General features: G+C 45.6%; 2 protein-coding genes and 1 long non-coding RNA gene across 4 annotated transcripts; all 3 read right to left on the bottom strand.

Moving 5' to 3' along the window:
- Window positions 1-53: 53 nt before the first annotated feature.
- LOC120661859 (zinc finger CCCH domain-containing protein 62-like) lies at window positions 54-6,048 on the bottom strand. Of its 2 annotated transcripts, XM_039940849.1 has the most exons (9): window positions 5,644-6,048; window positions 4,735-4,852; window positions 4,396-4,457; window positions 4,260-4,314; window positions 4,073-4,169; window positions 3,621-3,719; window positions 1,398-1,506; window positions 376-1,147; window positions 54-102 (listed from the first exon to the last, which is right to left on the bottom strand). In XM_039940849.1, the coding sequence occupies exons 1-8, from the start codon at window positions 5,954-5,956 to the stop codon at window positions 420-422; spliced, it is 1,581 nt and encodes a 526-aa protein (XP_039796783.1). In that variant the 5' UTR covers window positions 5,957-6,048; the 3' UTR covers window positions 54-102; window positions 376-419. The 2 variants fall into 2 exon arrangements, with proteins under 2 accessions (XP_039796783.1, XP_039796784.1); XM_039940850.1 differs by lacking the exon at window positions 54-102 and having other exon boundaries at window positions 323-1,147.
- A 1,989-nt stretch (window positions 6,049-8,037) lies between these two features.
- LOC120661861 (CDPK-related kinase 5-like) lies at window positions 8,038-13,500 on the bottom strand. Its single transcript, XM_039940851.1, has 11 exons — window positions 12,771-13,500; window positions 12,065-12,195; window positions 11,315-11,356; window positions 11,116-11,224; window positions 10,657-10,735; window positions 10,228-10,524; window positions 10,044-10,156; window positions 9,228-9,335; window positions 9,080-9,142; window positions 8,826-8,993; window positions 8,038-8,727 (listed from the first exon to the last, which is right to left on the bottom strand). Exons 1-11 carry the CDS (start codon window positions 13,332-13,334, stop codon window positions 8,587-8,589), a joined length of 1,815 nt encoding a protein of 604 aa, XP_039796785.1. The 5' UTR covers window positions 13,335-13,500; the 3' UTR covers window positions 8,038-8,586.
- A 948-nt stretch (window positions 13,501-14,448) lies between these two features.
- Window positions 14,449-15,334, bottom strand: LOC120661862. Its single transcript, XR_005670109.1, has 2 exons — window positions 15,069-15,334; window positions 14,449-14,781 (listed from the first exon to the last, which is right to left on the bottom strand). It is a non-coding gene; the product is annotated as an uncharacterized LOC120661862 (long non-coding RNA).
- Window positions 15,335-19,056: the final 3,722 nt, after the last annotated feature.

A 19,056-nucleotide genomic window follows, 5' to 3' on the forward strand; every position in this document is an offset into this window, starting at 1 on the left:
GGTGTAGCTGATGAACCATTATGCCTGTAATGGAAGACCCTTATACTGTAATCACAGTAGTCAATGGGGCGAATCAGTGGCAGACTCTATTTCCACCACACCTTGCAGAAACACGAGGAAACCAAGTCCATCAGTGTGTTCGCTTGGCTGTGGCTGATGGCTGGCGCTGATTTGTTATGAGAGAACAATACTGCTGACTGGCTGGTAGCTGGTGGCTGATGCTGATTTAGTATGAGAGAACAGTACTGCTGGTTGGTTGGCTGATAAGCCAAGCGAACACAGCGAGTACGGTTTGCATGACAAAGGCACAGAATTAACTTGGCAAATGCAAAGAAATGGCATTAATGAAAATAAAGCATGACCACAAGTGTTTACCACAGATGCAACTATAAAAATACAGCTGGCAGCAACCAAACATCTCATCGACGAAATCCAGTACTCCCATTAGGATATCTGAAGTGTGGAACAACATTTGCTGCTTCTGGAACAGAACTGTACACAGTTTGTGAGATGTTGGGTGAAGAAAATGCAACCCTCTGTTGATTGGGTCGAATCCCCCTAACATATGCAGGTGCATGTGGTCCAGCAATTGCTCCATTTTGATGTCGGAAACCCACTGTTGTGTTGAATAGAGCATCTGGATGGCTGCCACCAGGGTGAGGAAAAAAGATGTTAGCAACTTCGCGCAATGGAGGAAGCAGATAGGGCCTCTCAATGGAAGGATGCTGTACAACAGCAAAATTCCCATGACTTTCGTCGACATGAGCAACTGGAGTCATGCATCTTCCTTCAAATTGAGCGTATCCGCCAGTGCTAGATGGACCCTTGTTGAGGCGCACAATGTGACTATTTTTCTGTAAGGTAGCATGATTCTTATCCATGTTATCAATGCATACAGAGCTGCTATGACCGACACTCTTATTCAGGTGACTACGATTTTTCTTTGCCTTCCTACCACCACTGCATTTTTTTCCATAAGGCACGTGGGACTCTTCTTTCTTTGACCTTTTATTAGGCAGATCAAACTTGGAGGGTTGGGCCGGACGTTTTTTGCTTTTATCCACATCAGTGATATTAGATCGACAGTCAGGCCTTCCAGATCGAGACTTGTTCTTTACTTTTTCCAATTTTTTCTTGCCCTTAAGAGCTAGGAAAGATAGATAAGATGGAATATAATTAGTTAAGTTTGAACAGACAAAACTAAAGATTATGGGCTTGAAATCTGAAATTATCGTTAAAAGTTGCAGTTTAGATATATATCTAAATATGCAATATAATCACACAGCAAGATTAGCAACAGTGATTTGAGGTCTCAAGTAGGTGCAGACAAGAAGACCAAGGGCAAGATTAACTAATACAGATATTTGTGAAAAAACAATCTTGAGAATGGAAATTACTGTTTGCCGCAGACTTTGGTCTACTGAAAGCACGAACACGCCTTGCATCATCTCCTCTGCTGTGCTTCTCTTCTAGAACCTTCAGCCTTTCTGCTTCATTGGCCCAAGGCTAGATATATGATAAAAACACCATTTGAAAATGTGTAAATATCATCCGATGAGAAATGCAGAACAACAACAACATAGCATTTTTTTCCCAAGCAAGTTGGGGTAGGCTAGAGATGAAACCCGAAAGAAATAAATTCAAAGTTCAGGCACATTGATAGCTAGTCTCCAAGCACTCCTATCCAAAGCTATATCTTTAGAAATATTTCAATCCTTAAGGTCTCTCTTAACCGACTCATCCCACGTCAGTTTAGGTCTACCTCTACCCCTCTTTACATTATCGACCAGCTCAAGAACCCCATTACGCACCGGCGCCTCAGGAGGCCTTCGTTGGACATGTCCAAACCATCTCAGTCGATGCTTGGTAAGTTTCTCCTCAATTGGTGCCACCCCGACCCTATCCCGAATAACTTCGTTCCGGACTCTATCCCTCCTTGTGTGCCCGCAAAACCACCGCAACATCCGCATCTCTGCTACACTCAGTTGCTGGACACGTCGTCTTTTTGTAGGCCAACATTCAGCACCGTATAACATCGCCGGACGAATTGCTGTCCTATAGAATTTGACTTTTAGCATTTGTGGCACCCTCTTGTCACAAAGGATGTCAGAAGCTTGCCGCCATTTCAACCAACCAGCTGAAATTCTATGTCTAACATCTTCATCAATGTCGTCATCCTTTTGTAGTACCGATCATAAATACCGAAAAGTATCCTTCTGGACCACCACTTGCCCATCTAGACTAACGTCTCCCCTCTCATGCCTAGTCGCGCTGAAATCGCACATCATGTACTCGGTCTTGGTCCTACTAAGTCTGAACCCTTTCGACTCTAACATGCGTCTCCACAGCGCTAACTTCCTATTAACCCATGCCCTACTCTCGTCAACTAGCACCACATCATCAGCAAAGAGCATACAACAAGGGATCTCACCTTGTATATCCCTTGTGACCTCATCTATCACTAAAGCAAATAAATAAGGGCTCAATGCTGACCCCTGGTGTAGGCCTATGTTAATAGGAAAGTCAGTGGTGTTGCCATCACATGTCCGGACAAACATCGTCGCATCCTTGTACATATCCTTAATGAGGGTAATGTATTTAGTTGGGACTTTGTGCTTCTCCAAGGCCCACCACATGACATTTCTCGGTACTTTGTCATATGCCTTCTCAAGGTCAATGAAGACCATGTGCAAGTCCTTCTTCTGCTCCCTATATCTCTCCATCAATTGTCGTATTAAGAAAATCGGCTCCATGGTTGACCTTCCAGGCATGAACCCAAATTGATTTTGGGTCACACTTGTCACTCTTCTTAGGCGATGCTCGATAACACTCTCCCAAAGCTTCATCGTATGGCTCATCAACTTAATCCCACGGTAGTTAGTACAACTTTGAACATCGCACTTGTTTTTGAAGATAGGTACTAACATATTTCTCCTCCATTCTTCCGGCATCTTGTAAGAAATAAATTCCACACATCCCATTTCTATCGAGATATGATATGAGGTAAAAAAACAAAGTTTGAGAAATGCGCAGATAACAATATGGATATCTGACAGGATGCATTCATATTCACAAAAAGAAAATGTTTCTTTTCTTTAGAGAAACAGAGTTTCCTGCAGTTACATTACTGTATACAAAGCTTTAACACACGAACTGCTAGAGACAATAAAAGTTCTCGTAATCACTGACCCTGCTAACCAGTTCCATTACCCTATAAAACTTGAGAATTATATCACCACATTGGCTTGAACACCGGAAGGCAATCTGAGTGTTACTTATGATCTACCCCCTCCGTCCATGTATATTAGCACTCTTGATATTTTTAGGACAGGTAGAGTCATTAACAGATTCACGTCGTCCAAGATGGTGTTTCAGCTAGCCAAGCAATTATTGCTTAGCGGCAAAGAATCAAAAGCAAGGGTAGAGCAGAAAGTATTGGGCAATACAAAGTCAATGCAGCTGGATTTGGAAGGGGTACACAGGAATACTTATATTCGTGTACATACGTTAAACACGCCAGGATGGAAATATAGATGGACAGCAGGAGGAAATGGCTAGAAGCAACAACCTAAAAGGGACAAAAAATATGAGTAATAATTTAAGCGGACAGCTCTTGCTACCTGACGAAAAGTCATCATTCTGTATAGGTTGCGCCCTTTGACAAGCAACAAATGCAAAGGTGGTAATTTTCCGGCTCCGTTGCTCCAAAATACTTGAATCTATTGAATTAAACAAGTAATGTAATCTTGAGTTCTGTGAATAAACATACTCCCTCCTTCCCTGTTTATAAGGCATACACGTATATCAAGATTCAAACCTTGTCATCTTTGACCAATAATTTGACTATTAAATTTTTATTTTTATAATGCAAATTTCATATGATTGGATTCATAATCAAATATATTTTACAATGATTATAAGTTTATAATCAAAAGTAATATAATATATGATAAATAAATGGTCAAAGTGTTGTTTAGAAGACCGTGTCATGTTCCACCATGCCTTATAAACGGGGAAGGAGGGAGTAAGTATCAAGTGGTACAGTAGTACAAACTGTTGTATCAAACCTTACCGTAAAAGTATGTTGCTGCTTTTCTCTACCATAACTTTCCTTGGTGACTTTGCCAGCTACTATACGCTTCCCTATACATTTTGCATATCTTTTTCCACTGTGCAGGTTATCCAAAGAAAAGTTCGTGTTACCATTTCAAAAATTCAAAAAGGCTACTAGACTAGACTACACAAATGAAGATGACTACCTCTTCTCATACACCTTTTGTTTGAATAGGACAGCATCACCCCTACAGACATCTCCTGCATTGAAAGGGTACGATCAGTGCCCTGGATAATTCGCCATGCAGTTAAATGAAAGTTTATTTCCATGTAGGAACACACCTTTACAGTTTATAGAGAAGGATGACCGTGGATAAATTCTCTCTGGATCACCATCCTTAAACCTATCAAAAAGGGCAAAAAGATTACATGCGCGCCATGTTTTTCTGAAAATGTGGCATCTCTATATCTAGGCAAGTCAAATGAATCAGGAATATGGTCGCCTAGGTGAACCCTCCTGTGCATAACAATGCCAGGTAAAAAGTAAAACAAAATATTGAGAACAAACAAATGACACAGGAATTGGTGCTCTTAAATTGAATTCTGGCGGTTAAGAGACTGAGTAGATGAACATCAAATGACTGAATAAACTCAGGAGTGTGAAAGAGCTATGGAATCAACCTCCAATGAAGCACTATTCTGTCTACACAAGCAGCTATGTCCCCAGTTTGGCTAAGACCATTCTTCTTTAAATACGCCTTGCACTCCACCAACTTAATCCCCTCTAGACTCCTCCCACCTACAAGGAAATATTGCTTACAGGGGGGAAGTACAGTATAATAGCATAGAACAAAATGATTCAAGTCTGTTCACTCCTGAAACACAGCGAGGTGAATTAAAAAGCAGGTGTATTTCATGCTCAACATAATCTCAAACATGATAGGTATTGCATCTAGCTCCATTTGAAAACCAGTATGTCTTTTTGGAGTTGTCCATAAGAAGAAGTAAACAATGGTTCAATACAACAGAAGATACAAACCATAGAAGCCAAGATAGAGGGGAAAAAAGGACTGACGTAAGCTTACAGTAGTAGGATTATAGGAATAACCTGCATCCTACCAAGCAGCTAGAGCTATGCACATAGTCCTAGAAGCAAAGCCAAACAAACATTTAGCACGTTCCTGCTAGTTTCTATTGCACACAATGTCTAAAGAATTTTGGGGTCCTTGTTCCTCAAAGTGTCTAGCATCATTTTTTTTGCGGGTAGTGTCTAGCATCATTAGAATGGAAACATATGCTTCAAACCATTAGCTAGATTAACTATGTGTAAATTTCGCAAGTCATGATAAGATTGGCACACTGCCGCTGCATTGGACCATGGTTCCCAGCTCTCTACATGCGTCTAATCCCCGTTCCAAGCTTCCATCATTCATTTTTTTATGAATGATAGCTTCCACCATTCGAGATTGTCAGTAGACACCTACACCTACTTACTTCTGATGAATATACGATTAACCATCCGAACAGCAACTGACAAAAACGAAAAGAAAAAAGGAGGGGGGGGGGGGAGGGGGTGCTCGCGGAGATTACTGCGGAGTAGACCGGCGATTTTGTTGCAGGCGGCCTCGCTCCGATCCGAACCCAATTGCTCAGCCTCCACCTCCGCCCCTGATTCCTCCTCGCCACTGCCTTCCCCGTCACCCGCCTCGCTGTCGCTGATGTCGACGAAGTCCTCGTCGCTCGTGTCCACCTCTTCCCCCGATTCTGAATCCTCCTCCGACTCCGACCTCGACTCTGACCCCACCTCGGAGTCCGATGAGATTTCGATCGCCGCATCGCGGTCCTGCACCACCACCCGCGCAGCCGTGGCCGCGGCGGCGGCACGCCTCCGCGTTACCGGCATCCCGTCGCCCTCCGATTGCCTCCCGCCCCCGCCTTCCCCTTTCGCTTCGCCTCGAAATGGAATGGGGACTAGATGGGTTTTTTACATATTTACCACTATTAGGAGAGTCACTCGCTCGTTTAGCACTCTTAAAATGACTCTTACATATTTAGCACTACTGTAGCTGCAGCTCCTACATTTTTACCACTTTGGCTGACGTGGCACGCCATAGAGGCATGACACGTTGGCGCACAGTCAGCAGGGTCACGCGAAACGTCCTTCCTACCCCTGACCAGTCCTCTCTTCCCCCCTCTGACAGCTGGGTCCCACAGATCCTCTCACTGCCAAGTGGGTCCCACTCGTCAGCTTCATCTTCTACCTTTGGTAAGCACCGTGATGGAGGGCGAGAACCTGAGCTGGGCTGGGTGCTCGATTCAAGAATTCGGAGCAGTATCTCAGCTACGGCCTTCGGTCTCCACCCAAACACCAACTCCATGAACCAATCTAGTCTCCAGTCAAAAAAAAAACTCCATGAACCAATCCCCACCATATCCACAAGCTCCATGGACGAGCTTCCCCGTGGGCACCCTGCCCGACAAGGTCCTCGTCGGGCTCACGCGCCTCCGCGCGGCGGACGCCCCGGACGACGCCATCCTCTCGGCACCGGAGACGAGCTGCCCCATCTCGGTAGCAAGGGACGTGACGGCCGCGACTGGACCCCGCAACGGTAAGCTCGAGCGTCTCGCCGGCGAGCGTCTGGTGGGAGAGAAGGGAGGAGGGGGCGAGGTGGACGCGGGCGGGGAGGACGTGGAAGAGGAGCAGGGACTAGAGCGCCCGCAGCCCGGAGCAGCGACGCGAGGAATTTGGCTTTTGGGGCTCGGGAGGAGCACCACCCACCGAGTCCTCCTACTAGCATCAGCCAACTAACCATGCGCGCAGCGCGATTAGGAAGATGAGGGGGAACGGTGCCTGGCGCTCGGCTCCGGCGGCCCTAGCAGCAGCGCAGTCGCGGAGCGACGCAGTGAGCCGGTTGCGGGGCTGGCCGCAACGCACGCCCGCCAGCGGGCGGGTGGCGCCACATCGCATCGCGTCGGGGCGGGGCGTCGTGGAGCAGGTGAGGCAAGCGGCGGTTCCTCCAATCAACCTGACGCCCGCCGGCGCCGGCGCCGAGGTGGAGGCCCTGGTAGGCTTGGGCGGCGGCGGCCGGGCCCGCGGCGGAGTCGAGGAGGCCCTAGTAGGCGCGGGTGAATGGAAGGGGGCAGGAATCGGAGGTAGGAGATGAAACTGACAAGTGGACCCCACCTGACAGTGAGAGGATCTGTGGGACCCAGCTGTCGGAGAGGGGAAAGAGAGGAACTGGTCAGGGGTAGAAAGGACATTTCGCGTGACCCTGCTGACTGTGCGCCAACGTGTCATGCCTCTGTGGCGTGCCACGTCAGCCAAAGTGGTAAAAATGTAGGAGCTGCAGCTACAGTAGTGCTAAATATGTAAGAGTCATTTTAAAAGTGCTAAACGAGCGAGTGCCTCTCCTAATAATGGTAAATATGTAAAAACCCCGGACTAGATTGCCGTGTGGAGAAAACGTTTGCCTCCCTATCGCGTCGCGAGTCGGTCGCTTCCTTTCCTTCCAACGTTCCCTGTCGCTACTCTGCTTTCAAATTTCAAAATCCAAATTTCAAAGGCCAGTGCATTTGGATGGGCATGCTCGACGCATATGGACGGCTCAGATGAGAGGAATAATAGCTCGTACCGCTAATGCTTTTAGAAAGAAAACAAAATGAATAAGAATGTATCTTTGAGGACTAAAACTTCGCTCATTTGCATTTGCAGTTACAAATAAGTTTGAATTCTGTCACTAGCATGGTTGTAGGACACACGGCACCAATTTCTAGTGCCGTATAAGGGTGAGGCATAATAAATTGGAAGGCTATGAAATAATTTATAGGTAACAGACTGAAATCATTTCCATGTATCTGTACAGAGCAATACAAATTTATAAAGCATATTCACTTTTTTTTAGATAATGAATATATTCTAGTTTATTGTTAGGAGTAGGAAGTTGAACATTGAACAATTAGAGCTTGCCGATTGGCATGTTAATATTTTTGAACGTAATGGCATGTTAATATCCTCTGAAACTAAAAACATGGTACATTTTCATCTCAGCAATATATACACGAAGGAGAACCTGATGAACATGACGATCACTCACTTTCATCTGTCAGTACAATGACACAATGACAATGACAATGGCAGTAAAGTGAATATGTCCACGCTTCACTGCTTCAGACGCCACCCTGGTGACCGCAGCTAACTTGCTCCAGTTCCAGGAACAGCATTAAAGTTTGTTCCCAAAATCACAACAGAACATGGCACCTATTCTAAGACTGTTAGAAACATCACATGTTGTAGACATGGGTGAGATTTTCCTTTTTCCTATCGACTAAATGATCAGTAGGCAGGCTACGACAGTCGACAAACATAACTCTATGTCTCTATACTAAAATTAGTGGCAGATCAGGCAGTGCTAGAACTCAGACGCCCACGGTCTGCAAGCTCCAGTTGGCTGTTCTTTAAGCCCTGTTAATTTGCCTGTGAAGGCAGGGGCTAGGGTGGTGTAAACTTGTGCTGTCGTCAGAGATTATCAACAGCTATCTCATCTTTGACAGAGACCTGCTGGACATGCCATGCAATAGCTTGACAAATCCGAGAAAGCTCAATTTCCCATCCGTATGCCTGATCCAATCTTGCAGAACGACATGCAGTGGTACTGAAGGGCTGAGGCCCAATTCCTGAGAGAACCAAACAAGTAACAAATCAGGAAATATGGGAGGACACCAGATTGATCAACTAGAACAAACACAGGAGGGGAGAATGGAAGGTTACATACAGATGCTAGTTCATCGATTACAATAGCACGATTGCCATCCTTCTCAAAATGTTCATAAGCAGATCGTGCATGTTGCTCCCATCTATCCAATGCTTCGAGCTGGTGCACACTAACTGCTGCAGCACAGAACTCTTGAAAGTCCATTCTTCTGTACTGAAGGGCACTCAACTGAAACGAATATGGTTATACAGTGAGCAGCAGTTTGAGGGTGAGTGCAAAAATTGCTATCATCAGATTAAAAGAAAAAAGGGTACCGAAACAAGAATCTCCTGAACTCGTGATTCCTTCATTGCATCTGTAGCTTCTCTTGTTAAGGCCTAAACAACATGAAGCAAAAGGACTCACCAGATTACCCAATAACTAAATAGGAGAGACTATATCAGAGCTGTATGATGAACTAACCATTCTGATATTGTCAAGAGTGATGCATCCATTTCTGTCAGGTTCCAATAAAGAAAACTGCGTCTTCAGATAGAAAAGCTCATCAACAGTTAAAGTCTTTGATAGAGCCTGCAGCAGATCAAGAAAGACCCATAATCAATCACTGCCGATTGCAGATATTAAAGAAAGAACAATAATGATATACTTAACAAGTAAAGCTTGTATTGTCGCAAAAAAAAATCAAGTAAAGCATGTAAGCACCATATAGAATTTGAAGCGGAAGTATTGGCAACATAAGTTTGTGTTAAGAGAATCCATAGCAAGGAGCATATCTACCATAAAATGCTGCCCCCACCAGCTTACACCTCACACGCAAGCAAAAAGTTCAGACAATGGCTACCACAAAACTGTTGTGTGTATCGATCAACAAGGTTTAATAGGAGAAGTTTTTTTTTTCTCGAACACGCAGGAGAGCTGCGTATCTTTATATTAAGAGGAGAAAAAGGGGTCGGTCCAAATTACAGAGTCCAGCTCCTCTCCTTGGACTAGAGAGAGGGCTGCAGAAACATGCTAGAGCTGTTACAAAAAAGAAAGACACTAGGACCTGACCATCTCACACTTATCACCCTACACTGGTTCTACCAACCTTCCCGGGTCCAAGGCTGCAAGGCCCTTAGCCACTACCAAACAAAACAGTTTAAAGCACAGCCTTACCTTTCAGGAGAACAAATTTACAGTGACATAAAGTGAGTGTGAATTGCCAAACTGAAGAAGGAACATCGCATATGCATGTAGAACAAACGGATAAAAATCAGAAGAAAAGTTTGAATTACTGACCCTCAGAGCAGCTTTCCGTAACGATGAGGAACGAATATAAGCTTTGATAAGTCGGAATATAAGAATGTCCAATGGCAGTTTAATGTCATTATAATTTCTGATCCATGGATGACCTGGAAAAAAACATGAATACTCATGACAATCTAATATTCATTAGAATATGTATGGATAAAATGAAACTCACTTAAAGCTTGAGCTGCAGTCATCCTTCTACGTGGATCCTTGCACAGCAATCGCTTAACAAAATCCATTGCTTCTGGAGTTAGAGAAGGCCACGGTGCCTCATTATAGCTAGGGTCAGCTTTGAGAACAGAACGGAATATGCCAGATTCAGTGCGCGCCCAAAAAGGACGACTGCCGCAAAGAAGAATATATGCAATTACACCTATACTCCATACATCAGCTTCTGTGCTATAGCATCTATGCAGAACTTCTGGAGCAACATAATAAGCACTTCCAACAATGTCATTTAGCCTCTCATCTGCATAAAATATTAGAACCACATACTTAAGAACTTTTTGCCAGTGAAAGTGTGAATACTACAATTCTTTTTGGTAAAGGCAATTAGAGCAAGTAAATTAACAAAATATAGATTGACCGGTAAGAAGTATACCTGGTTTTACAAAATCTGATAAGCCGAAGTCAATTGCCTTAAGATGGGCATTCTCATCTTTTGAAGTGAAAAGAAAATTCTGGAAAAAAAAGGTATTATATTTTAGAAGACATGATAACTTTAACAAGAAAACGCTAAATTAGAAAATATTCATAGAGAAAGGAAATGGGAGAAAATAATATAAAATAATGCATGGACTGTCTCTAACAAGCAATAGTCCAGTGCAATAGTACAATGCACCAGATTGATGGGTGTAGTGCATAAAGGTATGAGAAATTAAAAAAAAAAGTAGAGTTATTGCCAATTTCAATGGAGATTTGATGGCAAAACATGCTTAGTTTACAAGTGCCATGGAAATCGCAAGGTTCCCAACTACGGAAAGTAGAAACTTAGCAAATTCTAAACCTCTTTAAATCATGATATTTGCACTAATTGTAGAGATGCAGAGAAACACATCACCTCCGGCTTGAGATCCCGATGAACCACTCCTTGAATGTGACAAAAAGCAACAGCATTTAATATTTGCACCAGGACAGCTTTTGCATCATCCTCGGAGTACTTCCCACCTCTAAGTCAAATGCAAAACAACAGTTCTATTGAAGCAACTATTTTAATGTGAACTATAGTGTTATTCAAAAATTTATGTTCATTAACCCACCTGGAAAGTATTCTATCAAGTAGCTCTCCGCCCTCGCACAACCTACACAATAGACGCATGGATTTGCATGTTAAATAAAGACAATCAAGTACCTTAGGGTCAGCAGCAGCAGTGTATAAAAGGAAAATATAAATGTGAAACAAATAGTTATAATAGAATAAATTTTTCAAGGTCCACTACCTTAGTGATCAAATTGGCAGTACGTAAACATTATGGAAACTTACATTTTCCAGAAATGATTTAAGGTTTGGCGGGAAAAGTTAAGTGTATCAAGAACTGCCTCTCACAGTAAATGTTAACTTCATTTTCATCATTAAGTAGCAAGCGCAACTACTACCATATTATGTACAGTTGTCACATTATCAATGCTAAACTTGATCCAGCATTATGGGTGTTACTTAGAAGAAGAATGGACACAGGAAAGGGAAAGGTAACTAATTATTTCAAGAAATTGGCATAAAATGATTTTAACATCTTAGGTACAGCATTTTGAATGCTTCAATAAGTTTGTTACTACCACACCAGCAATAAGTGAACAAAAGAATAAAAAAAAGGACTGTAAAACTACACAAACTAATTAGAAAGCAGGAGGTTGCGCTTTTTTCATGATTACCATTTTTTGTTCATCTTTATCATTGTCAGTTACAACTATAAGGAATAACAGCACACTAATTATACTGTGGAGGACATCCTCAAAAAATATGAATCATGAAGTAAATGAAAATGACTTCTCAGGCCATGGAAGCTTACTCCATTACTATATATACATTCTCATTGTCCTCATAGGCATCATAAAATTGAACCAAGTTCTTGTTTCCTGCCAAAGCTTTCAAGATTTTAACCTCCCTTCGGACATCCTCTATAGCAATGGATGTAGTCATCTGACAAAACAAAACAGGAAGCAGTAGCTGATGTCAAAAAGGTGTTCAGATAAGAAACCGAGTTCAGACGATGACCAACTGAAGGTATGAAGATACAAGATTATATAGAACTATAAGGATCTTAAATCGGTTTGCACAAAAAGATATCATAGAACAATAATGCCAAGTGGCTAAAACTTTGTGGATTGGGAAAAAAATAATGCATAGAAGTTGCCGAACACCAAATGCAAGTTTCACAAGAAACAATGTCCAATCGATCCAGTCATCATTAGAGTAGGAGCATCACAGCACAAAATCTTATAGGTTACCCAATATCCAGAAGGGCACAATGCACAGAACAGAAAATCATTCTCAAGGGCATGCAATAAGGTGTTCACAATGCAGATTGCAGAACAGGTCACCACAAATTTCTGTAAATATTTTGTTCGAGATTAGTTGCAAATCTAAGCCACCTCAAATTTCCAGATGGTCATTTTTTCCAGAGAAGTAGCAATGTGAACGTGGTACCTTCAAATTCACAGAGAACATATCAAAACAAAAGGCCAGACTAGGGCAATGCGAATGCTTGACATCACCTTTGCCTTGGGGATAACCTTGACGGCGACGGCCTCCCCCTTGCGCGCGCCTTTCTTAACCGTGGCGGCGCAGGTGTAGCCGAAGTGTCCCCTCCCGACTTCATCCCCCATATCGTACTTGGCAGCGAACCCCTTGTTGAACCCAAACCCCTTGTCCAGCCCCCTGCCGCCGCCGCAGCCCTCCCCCTCGCCGCCGACTTCCTCGGGGATGGAGGGCCGCGGCGGGCCGTGCCGCCTGGCGAGCGCCGCCCTGATGTGCTTGGCAGGCGACGGCGGCGGGAAGGGAAGCCGCAGCAGGCGCCTGGCCGGGGTGGTGGGCGCGGAGCCGGCCGCCGCGCCCGGGTGCGCGGGGGAGGACTTGCGCGGGGACGCCGCGGAGCCGCCGAAGAGGTGGTGCGCGGGGCTCGGGCTCGGGGTGGAGAACGAGAAGAAGGGGGAGACCGCCCAATGCTTCTTCCCCGGGGTGGCTGGGGTGGCGCAGCCCGGGGGCGGGGTCGCCGGCGCGGCGCGCGGCGGCGAGGCGTCGGCGTCGTGGGTGAGCGGCTTCGCGTGGCACCCTCCCATGTTGTGCCTGCGCCGGGGGTTGGCGCGCTGCGTGCGGGATCTGGGAGGGGTCGGGGAGGGAGCTAGGAGGAGGCGGTGGAGGGAGAGGCCATGGCGGAGAGAGAAAGAGAGAGGAGCTTTGGGGGCAGTGGCGAGTGGGGACTGGGGAGTGGACTGCCGTGCGGGGAGGAGTGATGCGAATTGAAACGGGGAAGGTGGGAGAGAAAGTTAAAGACGACGCGGGGTCGGAGAGAGAGAGAGAGAGAGCTGCCTGGCTAGTGGGGACGTTTTGTGCTTTTAATTCTTTTCTCCTTTTTCTCTTTTTGTTTTTTTTTTGGCTTTGATGCTCGAGTTTGAGTACTAGTAGTACTACTTTTTTTTTGCGTGTTGATGATTGTGATTAGCTTTTCTAGTCAAAATTATTATGATTAAGTTGTGATAGGGTGGAGCACCGGAATTTCTATCAATTTCGATGGAAAATGTACGAAACACAAACTCGTTTTTCTCTGGATTTAATTCCAGTCTAAATTTCCATTTTGAACGTGTGCTTGTGTTATTGTTGTGTTTCTCAAAAAAAAATCATTTTTTCACTAGCATATGTGAGGAGTTATGATTAGTCCTTGTCATTGCTTGCTGTTGGTTGGGCCTTTTCGTTGGATGTGGGCATGTGATTATTGGAGAAAAGAGATACATACATACATGTGATCATGTTCTTTTCAAGGGGAAAAAGCAAATGGGTACCAATATGTCTCGCTCGAGAATTCCGTGGCGGGGTCAAAATGGGACCCAGCTGTTAGACGCGCCAAGTGTCCGTTTGCGCTTTATCACTCTGATCATTAAGATTCTTCTCGATTTGTTTGTTCCCCTCGAATTTTTTCCGACTCAAAGTGCAGGCGGGGCGGGTTGCGGACGGCCGCAAGGCCACCACGCTCGCCGCAAATAAATTAAGTGGGTTGGTGGCCGTCCACAAATGTTGCTGTTGCGGTAGCTAGTCTCTGGTGGACAATGTGGCAAATATACTTAACCCGCTTGATCCGCAATCTAAAGCATAGTTAGTTTTTTTCCAGACAAAGCCTCGCTGGTATGCCCATTAGGAAAAACATTGCCTACTGCTTCTAAAAACATTCGCTCAACATGCTCCGCAGCAAAGGAGATTAGAATTGCTCAACGCAAGTTGTATTAATACAATCTCATATACTTACTTTTAGATGTCACTGCAACAGAAAAGCTAACTAACAGCTACAAGTGCTTGATCCCATGAAGACGTGAGTCAGTCAAAATCGTAGAGATAGCTCCGGATAAAACAAAAACTGGATAAGGGCAGTAACCTGATCTCAGGTTCCTTCATGCAGCAGTTCAACTCGACATCTCATAAGATTTTCTGAATACTAACTAAAATACCTAATACAGTACTATGATAATCTTGATAGAAGTATTCTTCCCCACTGAACACCTTGTTTCTTCAAATCTGAAATGTTCAAACAGAGAAGTTTTTATCAGAACGGGATTAATAACCTACCAAATTTCAAAACTGCTATTGATGCAGTTCCATCCATTCTGCACACAGGCAGGTGGTCTGTGCTAAGAGCACATGCGCCCAAAACACTAAGTGCTCAGAAGATAAAGATCAAAGAAGATTCAACAATCACCACTGACGGTGCCTGAACTTGGGGGTAGAAGAGTACGTGCCTGATCTAGATTCCTCATATTCCAGTGAGGAGGGGCGGAGTGCTGATGAGGAGGGATGGAGACAACCTGCACGGTGTGCCCTGCGCTGAGGGAGCGACGACCAGGGGAGCGGAGGTGACCTGCTCATGTGCAACTGTCGCCGCCGCGTCAATGCCGCCGTGCCGCCCTTGTGCTGCCGCTTCGTTTTGCACCCGAGGGAGCTGAAGCCGATGATTCCGAGGAGCAGATGCCAGTGCGTAGGAGCGGTTGCTGTGGAGCGGAGGCGTCGATGGTGGGGGAGGCGGCCGCCGCCGCCGCTAGATACAGGAGAGTTGAGAGGCTATGAGATTCGTTTGCTTGAGGGTTACTCGTTTTGTCCGCGGGCTTAGGTAGGGTAGCAAGTATTGGGCCACTAGAGTTTTGCAGCTGGGCCGCATTGGCCACGAAAGGTTTTTTTGCGGGGCGGCTACCCGGGCTCGTTTAACAGCCCGCCCCGCCTGCAATCCGAGTTCCGACGAGTGCAGAAAGAATAACAAAGATCGAGAACGAGGTCCATATGCATGCATGGGATGAAGTTGGTGGAGTTCTCATGACCATCGCCGATCGGTCATGGTGGTACTGCCAATGATAGATAGGAGTGGCTTCTAATGGCTCATTCAGCTGGGCAGGTCTGTGGTGCCAAGAAATTTAGCAGCTCCGGTGTCCATTTTAAAACTGAAGGGAAATAAAGGGGCCCAAATCTCGCGCAGTTTGTGGTCGGATTTTGGCATCATGAGCGCCTGATCTCATCCACACCTGGAGAACAAGACGGCATTAAGGAATACACAAAGGCATGTTTTGATCCCAAAACGCAAAATGTAAAATTTTTATAAATCATTACATAGTGTACTAAATGTAGGTGAAAAATAAATCGCATTACACAAATGGATTGTAAATCGCGAGACGAATCTAATGAGCATAATTAGGACATGATTAGACACTAAATTGCTACAGTAAATATGCTCTAATAATGGATTAATTAGACTCATTAGATTCGTCTCGTAGTTTACAGACGAGATCTGTAATTAGTTTTGTAATTAGTCTACATTTAATATTTTACATATTGAATATTCTCGTCCAAAAATGCAAAAATATAAAATGCAATCTGATCTAAACAAGCCCAAAGTGCATTATTCTTTTTTGTCAATTCCTGAACCTGAAGTGGCTGCTGCATAATCATGCGGGCAAGTTACTAGACCGGCATTTCTTGCTAACACACAGAGACCGGCATCAGGGTACATGATGTGAGCAAGGCCGAAGAGACGCAAGCCTAGATTAGGCTAGTGGTCAGCACTAATCAGCATTGGCAAAAGGAAGCTACCATTGCAGCAGAGTGCAGAGCAGCAGCAGCAGCAGACAGCCTTAAAAGACGAACGGAATATCACCTTTATCGAGGGCAGGGCATCGAATTGGGGCCTTATTTAATTCCAAAATATAATTTTTTTAAATCGCTTGCATGGTGTACTAAATGTTATCAAAAAATAAATCGCATTACACAAATAGACTGTAAATCGCGAGACGAATCTAATGAGTCTAATTATGACGTGATTAGACACTAAATTGCTACAGTAATACCACGATAAATATACTCTGATGATGGATTAATTAGACTCATTAGATTCGTCTCGTAGTTACAGACGAAATCTGTAATTAATTTTGTGATTAGTCTACATTTAATACTTTAAATATTAAAAATTCTCTTCTAAAAATGTAAAAATACAAAATAAAAAGTGATCTAATCACACCCTGAAGCCAGCAAGACGTCAACCTCATTCATCGCCGTCGCCGAGGAAGGTCCACACGCAGGCAGAACACTCCTACCAGATGAATCCAACCAGGGCGAGAATGATGTGCGAGTAGGAGGCCAGGAAAAAAAAACTAAAAAAAGTAATGGCTGCGCACTGGGCTCACGTGTACTGCCATGCATGCACGGCCTGTCGGCACTGTGTGCAGAGCCGGCAGTGGAGTTCGTCGATGCTCTGCCGGTGGCTACCAGCGACCGTCAACGGAACTGGCAGTGATGCTCGCTTCGGCGATGTCAGCCTAATCGGCTGCCAAAAACAGGTTTGGTCATCCAAAGACGCGTAGACCCGTCTGTACCGCGGGTGCACAGCATGCCACCAGCATGGGCATTACTGAAAGTCTGAAACAGGGGAGAGGGTGAGGACTGAGGACATCACTGAAACAGCATCCACGGACAGAGATTCAAGAGCCCGACCAATGCGTCAGCCAAGTACAGCGTCCTGTCCGGGCAAACGGCTGCAGGATGTTCATCCATCCTCAGGGAACTCTATTTCCATGCAACATTCTGTTTCTAAAACGGCATAACATTTTGTTGTTAGAAAAAACGGAGAATGGAAAATGCCGGGGGGAGGAGGAGGACGGACGCGCGCGGACCACAAAGCTTTGATGAGAGCACAGGCCGGGATCATGCATGGCAGCACAGCAGTAGTGGTAGCTTTCATTGCAGCTGCATCAATTCAGTGATCCGTCCGTCGGCCAGACTTGATGGCGAACCGCCAGGAGCAAGGACCCCGCTCCGCTCCTGCAGTTCGCTCGCGCTACCTGCACGCCTGCCGGCCGGCCGCTGGGCGACGCATCCGTTCGCGCTGCTGCTCCACCGGCCGGGAGGCCCGGCGTTAACGCAAGCCGCTCGACCGTCGCTGTCGCGGGCAATTAATCGAGCCGGCAGAGCTCGCCGCCGCCGCCCGTCCACCCACCCGCCCACAGATCGGCGGCGGCGGTGGGGAGAGCCGCCGACGCCTCGGCTCGTTGCGCGGCCCAATAGAGCAGGACGATTGCGCCAGCAAGTAGGGAGAGCAAGACCCCGTGTGGATGACACTAGCACAACTAGCACAAAAAGAAATCTTGCATGCATAAAGCACTAAACGAAATTTGTTTGTAAATTTTTTTTACAGATGGATGTAACTTTCCGCGACGAATCTAATAACGATAATTAATCAATGATTGGCTACAGTAATGCTACAGTAACCAACCTCTAATCGTGCAGTTAAAAGCCTCATTATATTCGTCTCGCGAAGTAGCGCAGGAATTATGGAGTTAGTTTTACAAATTGTCTTTATTTAGTACCTCTAATTATTAGTAAAAGTTTGTGCCAATGGAGTAACGGGCCCAAGCAGCTCGCCGTGGGTCTCGTTGCATTTACGCCGCCTTTGACGATTTTGGGACGTGCGGGTGGGAGGCCGCCGGTCGCCGGCCGGGAGCCGGCGTTGAATGCCGCGCCAGGACGGTTCGCGGGTCAGGGGTGGGGGGCAACACGGAGATCGCTCGGGTTTAGCTGAGCGGGTACGTCCGTGCGAGCGCGCACTGATCAACAACAGAGCAGGCGAGAAAATCGCGGGCGACGCTAGGGGAGGCCCTATTGTGGATGGCCCGGATTGGGCGGGCCTTCAGCACCGGCCCGCACGAGCATAGACAGGCGTGTTTACTGGGCTCGACGAACTATTGATGTTTGGGCCGAACTATCGAGAGGGCATAATGTATCTTACCCCACCAATGCTAAAAAAAAACACTTACCCCAAGCGGCCAAGGCTCTAGTGTAATTACCCACAATCTTATTTCATGTGCGCATAGCGGTCTCTGGATGTTTTACCATTTCCATTCCCTCTAACATCACATGAGCTATGTATGCAAATGCAGTTTTATGATGTCTTGTGCCATCGCAACTTAAGGACAATTTTGCTAGTTTAAAAGAAAATCTAATGGTTCCCTTGCCTCCAGACCAGCTTTTGCCTCACCCGTTGGCGTACTTGGCACATGGCACGGGCATGGCGCAACATTCAGTTAATCACCGTGATCAGCTTAGCAAAATTAATATTAACCCCATTGATGGATCAACAATTAATACACACAACCTCTGTCGGTACCTGTAGCAGGGATACCCACTTTTACTGCAGCAAGGCAGGACCCGTGTAGTTATCCGTAACTGCGCGGAAAGGACGGAGTAGCCAGCCCCCACGGGTCAGGCTCTTCCCTCACCAGGCCAACGGCCCCGGACCCGTTCCCCGCCTGGGGA

Source organism: Panicum virgatum, chromosome 2N (assembly GCF_016808335.1).
Source record: "Panicum virgatum strain AP13 chromosome 2N, P.virgatum_v5, whole genome shotgun sequence".
NCBI lineage: Eukaryota > Viridiplantae > Streptophyta > Magnoliopsida > Poales > Poaceae > Panicum > Panicum virgatum.

What these genes read in the sequence shown, in the direction of transcription:
- LOC120661861 (XM_039940851.1), bottom strand. Translation starts at nt 13,334, where the DNA reads ATGGGAGGGTGCCACGCGAAGCCGCTCACCCACGACGCCGACGCCTCG. An exon ending in ATCGGGATCTCAAGCCGGAG is followed by an intron (nt 10,736 to 11,115) that starts GTGATGTGTTTC and finishes TTTTTTTTCCAG; the next exon opens with AATTTTCTTTTCACTTCAAA. An exon ending in GACTGCAGCTCAAGCTTTAA is followed by an intron (nt 10,157 to 10,227) that starts GTGAGTTTCATT and finishes GTTTTTTTCCAG; the next exon opens with GTCATCCATGGATCAGAAAT.
- LOC120661859 (XM_039940849.1), bottom strand. Translation starts at nt 5,956, where the DNA reads ATGCCGGTAACGCGGAGGCGTGCCGCCGCCGCGGCCACGGCTGCGCGG. An exon ending in AGAATAGTGCTTCATTGGAG is followed by an intron (nt 4,458 to 4,734) that starts GTTGATTCCATA and finishes CCTTTTTGATAG; the next exon opens with GTTTAAGGATGGTGATCCAG. An exon ending in CTTCTCTATAAACTGTAAAG is followed by an intron (nt 4,315 to 4,395) that starts GTGTGTTCCTAC and finishes CTTTCAATGCAG; the next exon opens with GAGATGTCTGTAGGGGTGAT.